This window comes from Rhinoderma darwinii, chromosome 8, assembly GCF_050947455.1.
Source record: "Rhinoderma darwinii isolate aRhiDar2 chromosome 8, aRhiDar2.hap1, whole genome shotgun sequence".
Lineage (NCBI taxonomy): Eukaryota > Metazoa > Chordata > Amphibia > Anura > Rhinodermatidae > Rhinoderma > Rhinoderma darwinii.
Window position 1 is genome coordinate 29,551,783 of NC_134694.1, and position 21,054 is coordinate 29,572,836.

The 21,054-nt window shown below is 39.5% G+C and overlaps 1 protein-coding gene across 1 annotated transcript in view; it reads left to right on the forward strand.

Moving 5' to 3' along the window:
* Positions 1 to 21,054, forward strand: part of PAPPA (pappalysin 1) — a 302,275-nt gene that overhangs the window by 180,046 nt on the left and 101,175 nt on the right. Inside the window, exons 10-11 of the mRNA XM_075835544.1 lie at positions 3,928 to 4,124; positions 17,040 to 17,135. Of these exons, the coding sequence (XP_075691659.1) occupies positions 3,928 to 4,124; positions 17,040 to 17,135 (293 nt within the window). The remainder of the gene's footprint in view (positions 1 to 3,927; positions 4,125 to 17,039; positions 17,136 to 21,054) is intronic.

The window sequence follows — 21,054 nt, forward strand, 5'->3', positions numbered from 1 at the left end:
AAGAGCACAAGCAGCCCAGTAAATTGACCTGATAGATAAAGAGATCAGTTTTATTAAATTTTGTTAAGGTCATCAACTCGGAATCGGATGATGTTTGAGTTAAGAGTCACACAGCACGGTCCCCCTCTCCCTCCCAGTCATTCTCTGTCTCTATTGTTGACAGGTACATTTCGTCTTATGCCTTGGCTATATTTTGTGGATAGTTTACAGACCTTAGTGACTGTAAATTAATTAGGATCTTTTGTTTTTTCTCTTAGTCCTACTTTAATCAGATAATGCTGCTACAAACTATCCAAGAAGAAGTATATTGACTCAGTCAGGCTGCCCTGGCCTTTCGAGAACACAGCGCTAGGGAAGAGGAAATAAAATAACTAGATTGATCATCTTTATTATAATTCCACTTAAGTAAACTAGCGGTAAAAGATTGCATAGTAATTATAAGAATGTATGCTAAGGGTAGCTAAATGGATGAAATTAAATTAATTTAATGGTCATAATAAGTAAATAGTAGCTAATGCCATATGATCAATATGCAGTAATGTAATTCACATCTGTATATAGTCAAAAGGGCTTTTTATATCTTTAAAGAATATGTGCACTTTTGCAACCATTTGCCCAGGCAGAAGGACTAGGGCGTATTTGTAGTCTGTAACTATGGAGACACATAGACCTACATAAGAGCTGTATATACAAAACGGATATTTTTCATCAAGGCTATTTGCAATATTGCTGAATTTGTATTTCAGATGCATTGGAACAATAAAAAATAAAAAAAGGTGCACATGCCTTTGCCTTTTAAGGGTGTAATACTTCGAATTTCAGCCCATGTATTACATTTCCTTACAGGGGGAATTTACTCCAAGCTGCATCTTCCCTTGGCGATAACAACTGATCGCCGGGGGTTTCCGATGCCTGACCTGGCTTCAATTTAAAAAAAAGTGGTCTCACTTTAGATAAAACTGAATATTTGAGAATCTAATGTTAAAATGCACATAAAAGTCATACACTTGGAGTAGTATTAAGGATATGGTAAAAGTGTAGTAAAACTGTATAATCTCTTGGAAAAGCAAAGTATAGCATATCATGGAGTTTAGAACCGTAATCTAACTATAGGATCTAACTGTTCTTTGCTATAGGAGTTCTAGAAAGAACTTTAGTGAACATGAGTCTCCAAAGTCCGTGTAATACTGAGTCACAGAAAACTTAAAGGTAATAAAGAGTCAGTAGATGGTTGTTTGTGTACAGAGAAAATGATGCCGGTGGGCTGTGCAGGAATGTAAGGTATGCACCAGTAGAGATGAAACAGATTAAGAAGACCCTTTTGGAGAAAGTTCCTCTGGGGTACAGTGTGGATTCTGTAATTCTCTAGGGCACATTTTTTTTTAGTAGAGATAAAGAAAAATCAACTTTGTTAAGAGCTTGTCCAAATAAAGGTCTGACTCATTCTGCCAAAAATTTGGCATAAAAACAATATCACAAATTGCCATCTGGATATATGCAAGAGTTATTCTTTGGAGTTAAGTATGCTCTAAGAATTCAAATACCTAAAACAATGCTTGCAGATATTTGTCCTGTCTTTTTTTTTTTTTCTCGGATGGATAGTGATGTGGCATGAAACCTGTTGTTGGAACTCTTCGTTCAAAAACAGACATGCTTAACAATAACGTGTTTTTGTATGGCTTTGTACAAATATGTGTACACTACTTTGAAAATGCTCATATCATCTAGTCAGTTCCATATTTACAGAAGGATAACAGGAACTGGTTTTCATCACGGTCCTGCGGCAATCACTTGTCAGTGATATCTGGCCCACATATGTCAGTCTTGTGTTCTGTATGGAATTATGCCCATGTCACTGAGGTTGATATCCTGACTATCTGGTTCCTGTAGCTGAATAATTCTGTCGAACCTTGTTTTGTAATTATGCGTTCTTTGACTTTTAGTTATTACTAGGGACTAAGTAGGAGTATAGCTTATTGGTTAAATATATAATAGCTGTATTAACATGTCAAAGACCTCTGGACAGGAGCACTGTGACTCTAAGCGATTTTGCAATTTTTAACTTAAAACAAGCCTCACGTTGCTATGGACTTTTCACAGTGAATCCTCAGATCAAGTTTCCAGAGTAGTCTCCAATAGCATCTACTGACGGCTTGCAGATGGTATTTCCAAAGTGTGGCACCAGAATCGATAATTGGGGTCATACAAAATCCTGGTCAGGGCTGGAAGAGTTAATCAGACACGATAAGACAGTAAAAGTTACAGCGATCAAAAGTTAGTAAACAGTCCAGGTCAAATCAAAATATCAATGGACAGCCCAGTGGCGTCGATATGAGAAGAGGGATGTAGGCTGCACAGGTAGGCACAATGGCCAGTGTCTGGTTATATAGCATAAGGCAGTCCCATTAGGATAATCCCTATTCATATGACCCATGGCAGCATGTGAAAGTTAAAGACTTGGGCACTGGTAGGAGTCTATGTTACCAGTTAAACACAGACCAAAATAGGAATTTTAAAGAGATTTCTTAAAAAAAAATAAAAAAATTGTTGTCTTAGCATACTGTATAGTATGCTGTTATATAGCAATATTTCATCGTTTTGACAACATATACATTTTTTGCAATTTCATTTTGTACAATGTATGAGCTGTCCTGAAGCATTCTGTTCTAGGAAATCCATTACACTAATCCATTACTAAAGAGGAAACCCAAAAACATAAGCCAAGAACTTCGACTATCCCTATCTGTAGTTATCCTCCATAGTATTTTGCAAGCCTTGGCCTGCATGTTTATTTATTGGGGTCTTAGGCAAAATCAGGAACAAATTAGCCTCCATAGAGATCAAATTGTAGTTTAGACTGTACCATTTTGTTGATGAATGCCTATTTTTCTAGATCGGTCCTATATTATTTTTGATTTTGGCTTTTGTGATTATTACAGCTGTAGATCATATTTTTAATGCCCGTGGAGAGGTATTCCCAACTCTGTAACTCCCATAAAAATCAATTGGGGGAGCTAAATTTTTATCAATATGTTTTATCAATATTACTAGTAAAGGTGTTGTCAAAAAACAAGCAAATACTGTAGTTAATTATACATATGGATAATACAAATAATTAACCTGTGTGACTTAGGCTCTGTTCACACCGACGCGTTCCACTTTCCTGTCAGAAGTTATGGCATTTTTGCATGCGTCTCTATTCCACCTGCCAAAACAACAGACACCTCGTGGAACCTGACGTATGGGATTCGTCGGGCGCTGCTGGTGTCCAAAGTGCGGCAGATCCGTTATAGTGTTGTAACTTCTTTTAAAAAAAGGAAGCCAATACGCAGATGTGAACGTAGCCTTAATAGACTGATAAACGAGTCGAAAAAGCTAGTAAACAAAATATATGTCTTTCAAGACTTCTTGAACTGTGGCTCCCCGCTTGTAAAAAAAAAAGAACTCCCCCTTTCCCAGGGTAAATTACAGACCGGTAAATTACAGCCTACAGTAGCTAAGACACTGCCTTTACCAATTGTAGTAAACTTGCTATTTATATTACAAAAATGATAGAGTTGGGAAAGTAAATGATGTAAAACTATTTACTAAAAGTGAGTATTAGGCAAGAGCACGTAATAATAGTTACCAAAGTAATAAACATATCTACAAGTGGGTAGAGATAAATGACAAGTAGTGAAAATAGGAGATAGTAGAATATACAGAGCATAGTATATCTTAGGGCGTTTTATAATTAAAGTGTACCCATTACTGTATGTCATTGCTTATCAAGTGGACATCCATTTTCAGGTAGCCTTCCTTTTATTATATCCTAAACAAACATATGAAAGGTCACCTCAAAAAATGAGCTATGGAGTTTGCCCTATAAATTGTATATTTGTGATGGTATCTTACGGTATTTCAGTTACACTTTTCTTTGTCACACAGATGAACCCAGCAGATGTTATTTCCATGATGGTGATGGAGTCTGTGAGGATTTTGAAAAGATGACAAGTATTAAAGACTGTGGGGTATACACCCCAAATGGATTTCAGGATCAGTGGGCTTCAAATGTTACAGTGTCACACCATAATGATCAAGAATGCCCAGGATGGGTAGTCATTGGTCAGCCTGCGGCTACTCAGGTAAGAAATCAAACACGTACAAATCTTTTTTTTAATTATTATTTTTTTCCATAAAACATTTCTAGTAAAGCTGACATGGTGAAAAAAACACTGTAGACATATGATTTTTAATATTTAAAATCTTGTGTATTGGGCGATATAATATCATTATTTTTTTCTACATTGCTTTTACGCCCCTGATGCCAACTTAACATTGATACCCACATTTAGCACAGGCATAATCTATTCCAACATGCCAACAGCTGTCTCATGCTTGTTTGTAACCATGAATGGCTCTACGGCGTGAATTGAGCTTGAGGAGAAACCTTGCTGTTAACTTATAAACTATCAAACGCTAATGAATTGGATTTTTGTGATGGGTAATAAAAGCGCACAATCAGTCCATGAGGCATTTGAACATGTTGAAGAAGAGATGTGACGAATTGTGAACTGTGATCAGACATGTCACCCCGCAGAGGTGCCTGGGCAACGCAGGAGCTTTATTCTCTGGACTACGCGTGGCTCGTGACATGGCTGTTTTAAGTGATTGCCCTTCCCTCCAGCCAGAGTCTCTCACACTGTGTGAAGCAGTTTGATGCTGATAGGACAGTGTCAGAGGCTGTGAGGAGGCTCCACCTCAGGAGAATTGCTTCTGTTGACACCCATTTATAAATCTCATTTGCATATTTAGAAAAAAGCCCATAACTTTTAACATAATAAACGTTTTGGGACACAATTTTCACTAGTATTAACAGTGTGACAGCGCCTATTAGATTGGCTAAGAGATAGGACATTAAGAAACTAGTGACAGATCCTCTTTAAAGAAGATTGCTTGAGTTTCAGCCCTGATGGTGAGTTTCCTGGTCTTTTTTCAAACGCTGGCCTGACCCTGACCTTGTCTCCTGATACTAATTTCTGGACCTGACAATGCCCACCTTTTACCGACCCAGAACCGTTTAATCATGATTAAACCTGCCATCTGCAAACCAACACTTTATTGGGTACTATCCTGGGGACCGTGACCTAAGAAACTTACTAAAGTCCATAAATACTTGAAGGGCTTAAGGGTGAAGAACAGAAGATTCCTTAGTCTCTACACCCTGGGTTAGCCTGCGTTAACTCAATAACGGTCTCTGTCATTCATCTTGTTGCCTGCTGCCAAACTTCCCCTGCGCTAGAGCGCTACTCCATGTCCGACAGGCTTGCATAGTGTCACTGAAGTCTGTTCCACTATGCTACAGTACTCTGGATCACTGCTTTTCAACATCACCCAAGTTCCCATTTACACTAGTTGAGAACCGGTATCCAGGTATGCTCTTGGTCTTGTAGTCAAATATAGAAAGTTTCATTACACCATGGAAGGAATAAGTCATAGAAGGGGGATTTTCATAACAAAACAAAAGTATAACCAGTTCATATAAAAAGATCCATCTGTAGTAGTAATATTCAATTCTAAGGTTAAAATGTATACGAGTTAGAGCTCCAAATCCCTTGCATACAAATGACATTCAAATATACTAATCTGTCTGCCTGCAGCCACCACTAAGGGGAGCTCAGGAGCTTACTGCATATGCTCCATATACTCAACTCAGTGGTAAAAGGGTGTTCAGTAAGTTGAAGAAAAAAAAAGCACAGAATTTTAGACATAAAATGTATGTGGTGTTAATAGGTGGGCATTTAACCCCCCCATAATTCTTCCAGTAAACAGCTGACTTATTCAGTTGTCGGTCCAGGCTGGCACCTACATACCCTCTTCATAATCCCTTTTTCTTTGAATCTTCTGTTCCGGACTTTCCCTACTGCCTGTCTCATAGACTAACCATTAAGTTCACCTTTACTTATATGTTTGGATTTGCATTTACAGTAGTTTCAGTAACAAAATAGAGCAGGAAAATCAAATTCTCGGTGGCTGCTCTCCTTGGTGCCAACTACAGAATACAGTAGCAGTTTATGGCAGTCATATTCAATGAGAGAAGAATGAACGGGACTTCCTCGATGGCACATTACGACTACCTTCTGTTCATAGTGCTCTGGGGAGTAACCATGGATTTTACCTGCTCTCTTACCAAAATTTTTCCCACTTGTAAAAGGATCAAATTGGGCATTAGAAACGTTGTATATAAGAGAGCTGCAGTAAATGCAAATCTCTAATAAAGAAGCGCTGTGAACCATCACTTTAGTTTTCATGTTGACCTCTTTCCAATAATAATTTCACACTGTGGATGATCCAGAACTTCCACACACCCCTCCCCAGATTAATCTCGGAACTATTGCTATAATTGTACATGGCTAAACTTCTTGTTATGAGATTTTTGTCATGAAATAAACACCTTCAAGGCCAGATGGTTCTGTTGTTATTTTCTCTCCACTGGTGACCTCACAAGCAGTAGAGAAGGCCACAAAATGGTTGAAAACAATGGAAATGACATCTGTCGTCCAGCTGTGAGTTTGTGTATTTGAAACATAGACATATGTTTTTGAGATTTTTTGTATGGAACAAACAAGGTGTCTTGCTTTAACGTTATATTTATATTCTAAATTCATAAATATTGTGAAGGTCCAAACTGTATGAAAATAATTTTTAAAATTACTTTTTTTACAGTCTGATATAACACATTTGCATCAATAACATTATGCTGAAAATAATGTGTGGACTACAAAATAGTAGGTGATTTCACTGTAAAAAAACATCTAACGTATATGTCTTTAGTTAATGGCCTACTCAACCCCAATAACATGAATAGTGTTTCTATTCCTATCATGTATCAGACAAAATAAAAATTATAATATTAGAAATTATGTTTTTTATTTGGGGTAATTTTGGAATCACAATAAAAATGAGTATGGTGCAAAAAGTAGTTTTTATAGTATAAAAGGCCACAGCAGCTACCGAAACTTTACAATGTGACTTACAGTATATGTGAGAAGAGATAACATTTCCCCTGTACCACTCACTGCAGTCATCAATATAATGTAAGTTCACAGTGCCTGTATCCTATCAAATGGAAAGAGGTTGTCATAGAACATCATGGTGGTCTTTCTCCACTCTTTTTTACAAAGTACAGATGTCACAAACATTAAAGAGGTTGTCTCATCATGACAAGCCCTTTTTATACTGAAGCTGACCTAGTGATCAGTTTTTAAATTCGGCGGGTCCTGCTTGAGAAACGTCAGCTTTTAATCGCCAGGGGAAACTCTGGGTGGCCATCCATGTAATATATGGATGTGCCGGATGGGCCAGAGCGAGAGCTACTGTTTGCTCTGACTCATAGAAGGGGGTCCTGAGCAGGACACCTACTTTATGACAACCATATGCCCTGATAGGACATATGGACAGTGGTTGCCATGACGAGACAACCGCTTTACCTACGTTATTTTAATGGTGCCAGGGAGAGCAGTCATGTGAAATTTTATTTAATTATGCAGTTTTTTCCCTATAAGCTGATTTGGATAATAGGTGTATATTACAGAATTGCTGTAAATGCAGTATCATAATATATACATGCAGATTCACCAAAAATATCCTATACCAAAGAAATAGTTAATTAAATTTGATACAATTGTTCATATAAACACAATAAATGATTGACTGAATATAAATAAATGGAATGTTCACTTGTTGCGCTAGAGGCCTCCTTCCATACATACATACATACATACATACATACATACATACATACATACATACATGCATACACTTTTCCCTTGTTAATTTTGATTATTTGTTCTTTCTGCTGTCTATCTTTGGAGGCTAGGGAAACAAAAATCAATGTTTTCATTTTTGTAATACAATCAAGTGTTTTGAGATGAAACAGAAGTGTCCTAAGATAACCCTGGATGAAGACAATGCATACCATAAGTTGTTCCCATGTAATTATAAAAACGATGCTCTTTCCCACTGAGAAGACAGGAATCGTTCTCATTGTTTAAACTATGGCTCCATACAACCTCACTACTTATTTGATCCTATGGGATGCAATGTTATATCCATCACTGCTAGTTAGTTTGAATAAGATTTGCCCCCATAATATACACATTTATAAATAAACCTACTCTACCTAAAGCAGGCTGTATTTTCTGAAACTCCCTATCTGATTTCATACAGAACCAGTGACTCAGGAATTCAGACTGTATGGTCAACTTCAGGTTTGTTGTGGTAAAGCAACAATATTTAAACTTAAGTGAGATTGAGAAGATAAGCCTTTGTGTCATTAAGTGTGGAGAGACCTTCCCTGCAGATAGCGCTAATGGTGTGCTAGAGAAAAATACTACACATCATGTCAGACTTTTACGCTATCTTGTAAAGTTCTTTGATAATTCTCACTTCGAAAAAATATTGAAAGACAGAATCCAACAAAAGCAAAACAGTGATAATGTAATACTAGCAGGGAAAAATGTTTAGTGGTGAACTCCGCCAAGTGAAGTTTGGTTCTTTCTAAAAAAACTAGTAATAGTAAAAAAGTAAATATATAGCAAAGCAGCTTAACAAAATTCAAGTGAAGATATTGTGCTGCAAAAAGTATTACTTTGCCTTTGGGCTTTTGGATGTTTTACTGTGTAACAACAATGGACTTACAGATAGTTAGGTTTTCTGACACACTTTAACGGAAAAAGACCAAAATTTATACACAGGCTGCTCGAGTCCTTAGGGTATATTCACACGCACAATTAAAAACGGCTGAAAATTACGGAGCTGTTTTCAAGGGAAAACAGCCTCTGATTTTCAGCCTTTATTGATGCAGAAAACATTATTTGAGGCTTTTTTTTAAGCCGTTTTAGAAGCTGTTTTTAAATTGACCCCATGAAAAACAGCTCCAAAAACAGCTCAAGAAGTGACATGCTCCTTCTTTTTACTGTTTGTCGGCGTTTCACTAGCGTTTTTCAAGGTGTATTTTGAGCCGTTCACGCCCAAAAATACGCCTGAAAACACTGCGTGTAAACATACCCTTAGCCCTTTCGTGACCAAATTATATTTGCCCTTAATGACCAAGGGACTTTTCCGTTTTGGGGTACATAAAATTTATTTATTAACTTTCATTAACTTTTTTGGGGGGTAATGGAAAAAAAATGGAAATTCCACCATTCTTTTTTGCGTCTTAAATTGATACAGTTTACAATGTGGTATGAATAACATAATGACTTTATTCTTCATCTCAATACGATAATTGCTATAACAAATTGATATAGTTGTTTGATGTTTGACTACTTTTGCACAATAAAAACACTTGTTTTTGTTAAAGTATTTGTTTTTGTGTCGTCATAACTTTTTTATTTTTCCCCTGACGTAGCTGTATCAGGGCTTATTTTTTTTTACTAAATACTTGTAGTTTCTACTTCATTTTGGGGTACATATGACTTTTAGATCACTTTTTATTGCATTTTTCTCTAAGGCAGGATAAAACAGATAACAGCGATTCTAGCTTTGTTTTTTATTTTATTTTTACGGCATTCACTGTACAGGTCGTTACGGACGCGGCAATACCAATTATGTGTAGCTTTTTGTTTTTCATATTAAAGCATTTTGTAAGGGGAAAAGTGGGTTTTTCATTCTTTTTACTTGGGATTTTTGTTTCCTTTATTATTAACTTTATTAATACGCACCGATAGGAAAACAGGAGGCCCTTCCCTCTGAAACCACTTAGATGCTGCAGTCGATCTTGACTGCAGCAACTAAGGGGTTAAATGGTTAGGATCAGAGGTTACTCCAATCCTGGCCATTAGAGCAGGAGCCCAACTGTCTTTAGACAGCCCGATACTTGCCCTAGCCGGCACAGGACACCTGTGCCGGGCTTATGACACAGTGACGTAAAAAGATGCCTCTGCGGCATAAGTACCCTTATTAACCACCATGAAAAGGCTTATGGGCGGTCAGAATGCCTCTTATGATAATGCCTTTTATGGAATACTTTGGTTTTGACTAGACAGGTGCCTGTGCATATTGTTATACACAGGCATAAAGGCCCACATTTACTAATGCTAATAGCTGGCATAAATGTAGACCAGGCAGTCACAGAATCCACCAAATTTATCACAGTGGTGCACGCTGCATGATCATTTTGGGGCATCTTGCATGACCTGTTAGACACTTATCTCTTCCTTATACCACTTTTGATTTAGCTTATTTCGTACCAGAATTTATTGTACATTTAAGCCATGCCCCTTTTCAACAAGTCACGTCTCTTTCCCGGTAAGTCATTCCCCTTTTAGGAACACATTTTAAAAGTGTCTAGTGGGTTACAAAAATAAAAATAAATATCACAAAACAGCAAATAACAAGTATCAAAAAATAATAGTGAAGTCACTTTCTCAAGGCAAATTTATGTGCTCAAAATTATATCTAAAAAAAAAATGACTTGATTTGCTACAGTATTTGTTCTGTTGAAATGCAGTAAATTCTTCTGGTAATTATAGCCAAATTTGGCTGTGTCCTTAAAGTTAATGTCCAGCTTTTTTTTTTTTTTTTTTCAAATACATCCAAAATTTTGTTCTGATTAATTTCTCAATATAATTTCATAGAGTTTGGAGCTCAGTTTTGATACAAAGCTCCAAATCCCATACACAGACAAAGAGTTAAAAGTGTGGTCTGGTTTCAGCAAATTTCTGTTTATTTTCTTGTATATTTAAAAGTTATACTATTTTTCAATATACTTTCTGTATTAATTCCTCATGGTTTTCAAGATCTCTGCTTGTTGTTATTCAGGAGGAACCTTCATTCTTTACTTCCAGTGGATAAAATTCTTTCCATGGTCATCTGATGGAATCATTACAGTATGTGTATCAGAGCTGTGTCTTCTAACGAGCCATACACCTGTGTGTCCATCACATGACCATGGACAGAATTTTATCTACTGGAAGTAAACAATAATGTTCCTACTGAATAGCAACAAGCAAAAATTTTAATACTGTGGGGAATTAATACAGAAAGTATATTGGAAAATATTTGAAATTTTAATTACACAAAAAAATAACCTTAATTTGCTGAAACTGGACAACCCCTTTAAATCAAATTTTGTCCAGGTTGTCCATTACCGGACGACTAATGACTGGTAGGGCATCAGTATATGATCAGTGTGGGTCCGACCCCCGGACCCTGCACCGATCAGCTGCTCCAGCTGCTTCCCGGCACCTGACGTCCATGCCGGAAGCAGATGGCTCCGGTGATGGAATAGCGGCCGAGTTGCAGCTCTGTTCCTATTCAAGTGAATAGGAGCAGAGCTGCAGTTCGGCAGCACGGCTGCTATGCAATGTACGGAGCCAACGGCTTCCGTCTCCGTACATTGCATACTGTGCAATGACATCCGGTGCCTGCAGGCAGCAGTAGCTGCTGATCACTGCAGGGTTAGAGTGTCTGACCCACACTGATGATATACTGATGACCTACCTGGTGGATAGGTCATCAGTTGTCTGGTAGTGGACAATCCTTTTAAGATAGTATGCAGCAAATTCTTTAGCTCCCCTTACTAGTAGCTGAAGATTTTATCATTTATATCTCTGCAGGAAATGTTTTACTTTGATCAGCGATAAGATATACTGCATTATTAAATTAATCAGCATAGAATGTTGAATCCAAAACAACATGGTGTTTAAGGGTGGACATTAAAATGTAATGGTTAACCTTTATACTTGCTTGCCTACAAGAGGTGTCCAGATATTGGAAGGCATCAGTCTTCACAGAGCTTACCACTTTCTCAGGCTTAAATGGAAAGAAATGTTGTGTATGATGTACGTATGATTGAGAAATGTTGTGTATGATGTACTGTATGATTGAGAAATGTTGTGTATGATGTACTGTATGATTGAGAAATGTTGTGTATGATGTACTGTAAATTGAGAAATGTTGTGTATGATGTACTGTATGATTCAGAAATGTTGTGTATGATGTACTGTAAATTCAGAAATGTTGTGTATGATGTACGTATGATTCAGAAATGTTGTATATGATGTACTGTATTATTCAGAAATGTTGTGTATGATGCACTGTAAATTCAGAAATTTTGTGTATGATGTACAGTATGATTCAGAAATGTTGTGTATGATGTACAGTATGATTCAGAAATGTTGTGTATGATGTACAGTATGATTCAGAAATGTTGTGTATGATGTACAGTATGATTCAGAAATGTTGTGTATGATGTACTGTATGATTCAGAAATGTTGTGTATGATGTACGTATGATTCAGAAATGTTGTGTATGATGTACGTATGATTCAGAAATGTTGTGTATAATGTACTGTATGATTCAGAAATGTTGCTCTCTGGATGATTTAGAACCTAAAAATTCCATTTGATGTGCTGCTAGCTTGTTATACAAGATCTCCTGAGATTCACGTTCACCTAAGCTTAATATCTTATAATTAAATCAACTTTAATTTTAAAAGCTGCACTTGATCTATCCTATTTACCTTGGATAAGTTATAGATATCTTCCTACTATTAACGGTTGCAGGTCCGTAATAGGGACTTCTAATATGCATTTATGTATTTTTATTAATGAATGTCAAATCCCTTCTGTTCACGTTTACCCACATGTATTTAAACAGACAGTATATGTCAGCATAGGAAAACCCCTGTTCAAAGGGGTTCTCCAGCACATAACTACTATCAGGGGCATAACTAGGAAAGACTGGGCCCCATAGCACACGTTTGACTTGGCCCCCCTTCCCCTGGGTGCCACACACAGCTCCCCCTGATAGATAGTGCCCCCCCTGTAGAATGTGCCATACAGCCCCCTCCTGTAGATTTTGCCATATAGCCCCCCTCCTGTAGATTTTGACATATAGCCTCCCTACAGATTGTGCCATACAGCCCCCTCTGTTGACAGTGCTATAGAGCCCCACCTGTAGATAGTGTCACAGCCCCTTGCAGAAGGTGCCACTCTTCCCCCCCTGTAGATAGTCCCCCTCTCCCTTGTAGACAGTGCCCTACAGCCCCCCCTTGTAGATAGTGCTCCCCATCTCCCCCTTATATATAGAGCCATATAGCCCCCTTGTAGATAGTGCCCCCAAACTCCCCCTTGTAGTTAGAGCCATACAGCCCCCTGTAGATAGTGCCTACTAACCTCCATTTTGTAGATAGTGCCATTCAGCCCCACTGTAGATAGCACCCCCACCTTCCCCTTGTAGATAGTGCCATACAGCAGCCCCTGTAGATAGAGTTCCCCAACTCCCCCTTGTAGATAGTGCCATACAGCCTCCTGTAGATAGCGCCCCCACCTCCCCCTTTTAGATAGCGCCCCCCAAATAAAAAAAAATTATACTCACCTAGGCCCCGTTCCCTGCTCCACAGCATCCTCAACGCCAATGGAATCCTTGCGTAGGCCAGCGTGATCCAGTGACGTCGTCACGCAGGCCTGTGCAGGGATTCTGTCCATGCGCCTGATAGGCTGCAGGCCGAACGAGGCCTGTAGCCTAATAAATGGCATAGCAGGGAGATATCTCCCTGCTCTGCCATAGTGTTCAATAGTATCTGCGTCCTAAGGATGGGCGGCCCAGGCCCCCACATGCCACAGGACCCGTAGTAGTCACTATGGCTGCTACGGATGTAGCTACGCTACTATTATTACATTAACTAATCATGCAAAAACAGGCTTCTTTTTAAAGTACTGACATTTTCTTCTTTACCGATCGCCGTATCTCCTGGACGGTCACGTGATTGCTTTCTATTTGAATTCCCTGTTTCTGCTGACATCACGTACATCCATCTTTAAAAATACCTAAAATAGACAAGCAAATCATTGTGTTTTGTCCCAATGACTTACTATGTACTTCAAACCATTGGTATATAGCACTGATATAAAATAAAGATATACGGCTCTTTATTGTAACTTGCATACAGCTGAACAAAGAAACAATAAAAACAGAATTAAAAAAATAATAGATGTAGATATAAACAAAAGTAGACTTGTAAATAATTTACATACATTTACAGAATGTTTCAAGTAGGGCATGCCTTCTTCAAGCATGAAGCTTTAAGGTGGAGCAAATGTTTATAAAACAACATAAAAAAGTCAATTTAAAAAAAAAAAATGTGTTACTAGGTATCTCAAAATGATATAACAGTGGCCTGCGTAATCATAATACATGGAAAAGTGGTAACAGAGAGTAATTCAGGAGTAGTACACATAATAAATATGCTTCATTATAATTTTCGTTTTTTTTTTATCAACGGCTTCTAACTGCACCTGAACTTTTGGCAAATAAATATAATACAGATGTACGTTCATTTCTGACTAGAGGAACCTAAATTAAAATATCTCCTCAAGAAGGCAAACATTTCTTATTATAATAACCACTGAAGACATTAAAAATAGACCTTCTCCACTTCTCTCCAGGGCTGGAATTAGGTTAGTGGAAGCCCCATGTCAAAACCCCCCTTCTGGTATCTTGACCCCACCTGAGCCACATTTAGGAGAGGTGACCACACATGGGCCTGGTTCTCTCCACTGAACTCTATGGTGCCAGTGACTCCCCTAGACTTAAAAAGTGAGGGCCTTACACATGTGTGGCCATTTCCATCTCTTCTAGGCTAACAAGTATTACCACATGAACATCAGGGAGGGTGTATAAGGTGGGTCTGGGTGGTGTAAGGCTCTATGCAGGGATGTTGCAGGAAAGATGGTATGGAGACAGAACTAATGGCAAAGTCTTTACTCAGGCCAATGTAAACTCCACATGTGGCCACAGCAGACAAACAAAACACTTCTCACACTTGAGAGGCACAGTTCTAAGTACAACCAGTTCTACATACAACAATGGAAGCTTTGTTTTGGCATACAGTTGATGGCGGGCTGGCTCCCACCAATTGAACATAGTTAAGGGCACTACTTTCTGATACAGGGGACATCCAGGTAGGCCACAACTGGCTTGCTGTGTACTTGCTATCAGGCTGTCACACATGGGGAGGCTCCTGCCCATCACCCACCAACCACAGCTCACACAACAACCACGGGAAGGCTCCTGCCCGTCACCCACAATGGCTATTAGAACACAAGAATTCTGCAGACACTGTCCGCATCAATGCCGCACATAATCTGCGTTGCAGATTCCGATGCGCTTTTGCCTAAAATGTGAAGTAAATTGCTGCGGATTAGTCGTTGCGGATTCAGGTGAAGAGTACATCCTGCTCTCTTTTAAAACATTCCATCTCAGTCTGGCTATAGACCTAGAAACACATAGGTCCAACCGGAATGATGAAAAATCCTGTTCGTGAAAGCAATCCGCAATGCAACACACATAACATCTGCGAATTTCATTGCGTAATTTTGCAACTCCATTGAAGTCAATGGAGAAATTACGCCACAATTACGCATCAAGTCCGCAACAGCCAGTGTATGCTGCGGACACCAATTTCCGCACTGCAGCCTATGGTCCGCAGCAGAGTTGTCCGCAACGTCTGCACGAAGATAACTAAAAAGGTGTGGAAACCAATGGACAAACTGTCTGCTGTGGATTTCCAGTGCGGACTGTCCGCAGAGGAATTACACAGCAATTCCGCCACGTGTGAACATGCCCTAACAGATGGATAGTGGAGGCCCGATGTAGTCTCCCTAAAACTCTAATATACGTACTAGAGTAGAAATGAATGTCAGAGTAGATGCACCTCTCTGGTATTTTACAGGTTAGTTGCAGCCAATAGGCCGAGAAGCAATTATGTAGCTAGTTCAGGTTTCTTAGTCCTCAACAGTTTAAGATGTGGAGACCCTACCTCCATTGTGGAGGGCTAGCACTCAGGCCGTATATTGATACAACCAATTTGTGTTTTCTATGTGGCAACTGAAGTTCACAGTGAACTATTAGCCACATATAGTCCTGATGTTATGACACTGCCACATATGTAGACGTTTAGTGAAGAAGTTCTGGAAATTGAAGGCATTTTGCGGGCTGAGCAAAGTGTCTGTCTAAAACATTTCCAAAAGAGATTACATTTTTCTATCCAAGAGTGTGTAGTTTTGGATGACAATGCCCAACTTCAGTATATACTGCTCATGGTACTTGGAAAGTTGTAACTGAGCACATTTGTTTAGGCATCCCATCTACAGCCCTGACTTGGCACCATTGATCTCAATTTTTTCAGAAACTGCAGAAACACCTTGGAGGTTTACTATTGTATTTTGATAACAATGTAAAAAGCAAGTCTTACATGAACAGGATAAATCTGTAATACCCTTTTCTACCGTTTAGACCAGTGACTCAACAAAGAAGGCTTGTTTTGGACCTTTTTTACAGAAAATTTGCAAAAATGGTTAAATGTTTGATAAATAGTAGTATGATCTTTTAATCATTTTTATTTTAAGGCTATTCTCACATTTGTGCTTTGGTATTCTGTTGTTATGCTCCGTCAGAGGACAATGGATACCACCGGTGACGGAACGGAATTCATTCACTTAAATGGGCTTCGTGGGCTTTCTGTCGGGGTGTCTGTGGTTTTACCGGAGACAGTAGCGCAGTATGCTGTGCTATTGTTTCCGGTAATCTCGGCTAGATCTGCGACGGAGACCCCTAACGAAGCCTCCAGCGCAGATGCCTTACAACGCAGAGGCCTTTTTTTATGAGTATTTTTTATTTACACATGCCTCCAAAGGTTAGAAAGTACCTTTTTTTTTTTTTACATTGTACTTTTCTATTGTAACTGGGGTGCCCTAGCAGCTCCAGTTACTGTAAAAATAATCCTTGATTCAGTCCCACTTGGTCTGGTTAGACCCAGCAGTTCCCTCCTATAACTTGCGTTTTCGTTTTACTACAGATCTGACATGATGTATGTATCTTCCTTTGTAATTGTGTTTGTACTTTTCCTTTGGGTACTTGACAAAACCTTGAGTGTACCAGCCATCATCTTTTACTAAACCTAATATGTTAAAAATAAAATAAAAAATGAAGAGTGGACAAGCGACTACATATTGTAATAGCTTTATTGTAAATGTCATCTATTCATTTCTCAGGTTTGCCAAACTAAAGTGATGAAATTGAATCCTACAGTGTCCCAATATGCTTGGTATCCATGCAAAGCCTCAGATGTAATGAACTTCTGGCTAAAGGTAAGTCACGTTTATCAACTGTAAGGTATATTATAATTCTGCATGTAAAGTATCATATAGGCACATTTTTAGTTGAGGATGCTGGGGATAATGAGAAGACAGTATTAAATACATAGTGCTCTGTGTTGTGTTATTCTGTTGTTCAGCTCTGTTAAAGGAGCGGAACAAGGGTATAACAGAAGCATATATACTGTTCCCTGCTTTCTATGGTCACCAAAAAGGAGAGTATCTGACAGCGTTGTACATAGAGCAGAGAAAGACCTAAGCAGAATTCAAAATAGGGGCCCCCAGGGTCGCTTTAGTGGGCCCACTAGTGGGCCCATTAGTGGGCCCAGTTCAAAGATGTCAAGTGTGCCCTCCTACCGGAGAGACAAAAAATAATACCCCTATAGTGCCCCACACACAATATAATGCCACTTTAGTTCCTCCACACAGTATCATGCCCCCATAGCGACTCCAACACAGCATAATGTCCCTATAGTGTCCACCACACTGTATTATGCCCCCATAGTACCACACACAGTATCATGCCCCCATAGTGCCTCCACACAGTATCATGCCCCCATAGTGACTCCCACACCGCATAATGTCCCTATAGTGTCCATCCCACAGTAGCATGCCTCCATAATGCCACACACAATATCATGCCCACATAGTGCTTCCACACAGTATCATGCTCCCATAGTGCCTCCCCATACAGTAAACTGCCCCTATAATGCCTCTCCACAGTATAATGCCCCCTAGTACCTCCCTACACAATGAAAAGCACAATAGTGCCTCCTCATACAGTATAATGGCCTCATAATGCTCCCCTCACAGTGCATAATGCCCTGATAGTGCTTCCCCATACAGTACCATGCCCCTATAGTGTCCCTCGCACAGTATAATACCCTACATAGAGCCCTCAGACACAGTATAATGCCTCCATAGTGGCCCCACACAGGATAATATCCCACATAGTTCCTCCCACACACAGTGTATAATGCCCCAATAGTGACTCCTAAAAATAGAAATGAAATACTCGCTTAGTCCGTTCACACGACGAATGGAGGAGATCCCTCTACAGGTCTTCTCTGGTCTTTGAAGTGTGTGGCGCTCAGCATCGGGCCCGTCTGCACCAAGCCATTAATGGCATGTGTCGCAATGTAAACAGGTATTGTACCATTGTATTCCCAGTGGCCCTTGCATCCCATCGAGAACGGTGGTGCAAAAAGCTGATGGTTCCCGTCTCTGCCATAGTTTTTGACCGCAGGACGCTGATACAATTGAAAATGCCAGGCAGATCAGCTGCACCGATAACCTATGGTTAAAGAGGCCCTGGTGGGCCCCTCGTGGTGATGATGGTTAATGCCTAGACATAAGCCGGCATTTCACTCCCTTCCCATTGTTTGTATGAGTTTGGCGGCGTCCTCATTCCTCAGGCCTTTAGGGTCTATTTACACACGGCACATTTGTTACATAAATTTCTACAGCTGAAAATCAGTCCCATACAATTAAATGGGGTTGTTTCTGCAGCGGTGATATGGATTTCTGCAAGTTACATTCAGATGAATGACAGAATCACAGAAATGTCTTTAACAAATATGCAGCACGTATATACAGTGAAGGAAATAAGTATTTGATCCCTTGCTGATTTTGTAAGTTTGCCCACTGTCAAAGACATGAACAGTCTAGAATTTTAAGGCTAGGTTAATTTTACCAGTGAGAGATAGATTATATATATAAAAAAAAAAAAGAAAATCACATAGTCAAACACGTTGGTGTTTTTAATGATGTTACATGTTGCATAGCAACGCTTCCGTAAATATGGAAGGTTTACGGATGCACATCCGTAGCCGTCCGTATTTACGGAAGCGCCCATAGGCTTCTATGGGAGAGTCCGTGCCGTAATTACGAAGAAGAATAGGACAGGTTCTATAATTTTTTTAGCATGGCCAAGAGAAATTAATGTGTCCGTAATTATGGTCCTTAATTACGGATGAAATATACGGTCGTGTTCATGGGGCCTAAGATGCCTAGATTTTTGCTAAACATGGCTTCACAAGATGTTCCTGGGCTAATCAATGACTAAATATTCATAAACTAGTAATAAACTGCAAATGCAGTAATAAAATGTCATTGGAGTGTTTGCATGGTTAAATAACAGGGGTCAGCAGAGGTCCCTGTGTAAGAACAGCATAAGGGCCCCTTCCTGTCCAATAACACATCATAGAGCAGCTCCCTTACGTCTCTATAAACAATCCACCAGTAATTGTGATCTATCCAATTTATAGGCATAAACAGTAGGAAGCTTCAGCTGCAGTAGGTAGCTGCTTTTAGGGTAGCAATGCCCCCCCCCCACCTACTGGGCCCCTGCAGCTGCAGAGGTTGCACATAAAGTATAACCTTAAAGGGTAACTAAACTTTCAAAAAACTTCTGACGTCACAGTGACATGTAAGAAGTCTTGATCGGTGGGGTCTGAGCACTGAGACCGCCACCGATCGATAAAACGAAGCAGCAGATGCTCTCAGGTGAGCGCTGAGCCGCTTCGTTTACGATCGGCTGTTCTCGGAAAGCCGATGTATCGGAGTACAGATTCAGTAGAAAATCTATGTGCCCGCACACCAACTGCTCGGCTTTCTAAACAAGGAAATCAGGAACAAAACGGCACAGCGCTCGCCCAAGCGCTACTGCCGCTTTGTTTTATTGATCAGCGATCAGATCACCCCTGATGAAAACTTCTGATATTTCACGATGACATGTCAAAAATTTTTGGAAAGTTTAGTTACCCTTTAAGGGTAAGTTCACATGCCGCAGGTTTATTGCAGACATTTCCATAAACGTGCTGCAGAGACAACCCCATTCAGATAAATGGAACTGATTTTCAGTTGCAAAAATTTCTGCAACAAATCTGCTGTGTGAGAACTTATAATAACCCTAATAAGCAAACACTACCTTAAAGCCGGGTTTACACGAGCATGTGCGTTTTGCGCACGCAAAAAACGTGGCGTTTTGCGTGCGCAATAGGCACTTAACAGCTCCGTGTGTCATCACCATATGATGTGCGGCTGCGTGATTTTTGTGCAGCCGCCATCATTATGACACTCTGTTTGGATGTTTGTAAACAGAAAAGCACGTGGTGCTTTTCTGTTTACATTCATAGTTTGACAGCTGTTGCACGAATCACGCGCGTCACACGGAAGTGCTTCCGTGTGCTATGCGTGGTTTTCACGCACCGATTGACTTCAATGGGTGCGTGATGTGCGAACAACGCAGAAATACAGGACATCTCGTGGAGTTTTACGCAATGGACTCACGTTGCGCAAAAATCATATACTCTCTGCACTGCCCCATAGACGAACATAGGTCCGTACGACACGCGTGAAAATCACGCGTGTTGCACGGACGTAATACACGTTCGTGTAAACAAGCCCTTAAATTAATAAAAAAAAAAAAAATCTTACACCATGGATATAGTGAAAACCATTTATCAGGACACTCATAAATCCTAAGGTATTTTTTTTTCTTTAGCTTACTAGGATAAAAACCTAGAATTGATATCAGATATTTAGGCTGGGTGTTCATGTTGCTGTGAAAACAAGTTTTTTGCCGCAATTCGTGGCAAAACTGTCATTTTGATGCAAATTTCACTAGTGTGGGCTGCGGAGAGCAGCTCTTGTAAGACGTTTTCTTTGCACTTCAGGTTAAATCTCACACCATTAAAGCAGTTAACTCTATGGCCGGATTCCCACGTAGGGTAAACGCTGAGGAATTTCCGCAACGGAATTCAGTGCGGAAATTCCACAGCATTTACAGTAGCAGCAAAGTGGATGAGATTTAGAAAATCTTATACCCATGCTGCGGAAAAAACCCACAGCATAAACGTTAATAAATTGACCTGCCTTGCGAAATTTCATTCCGCAGCGTAACAATTTATGC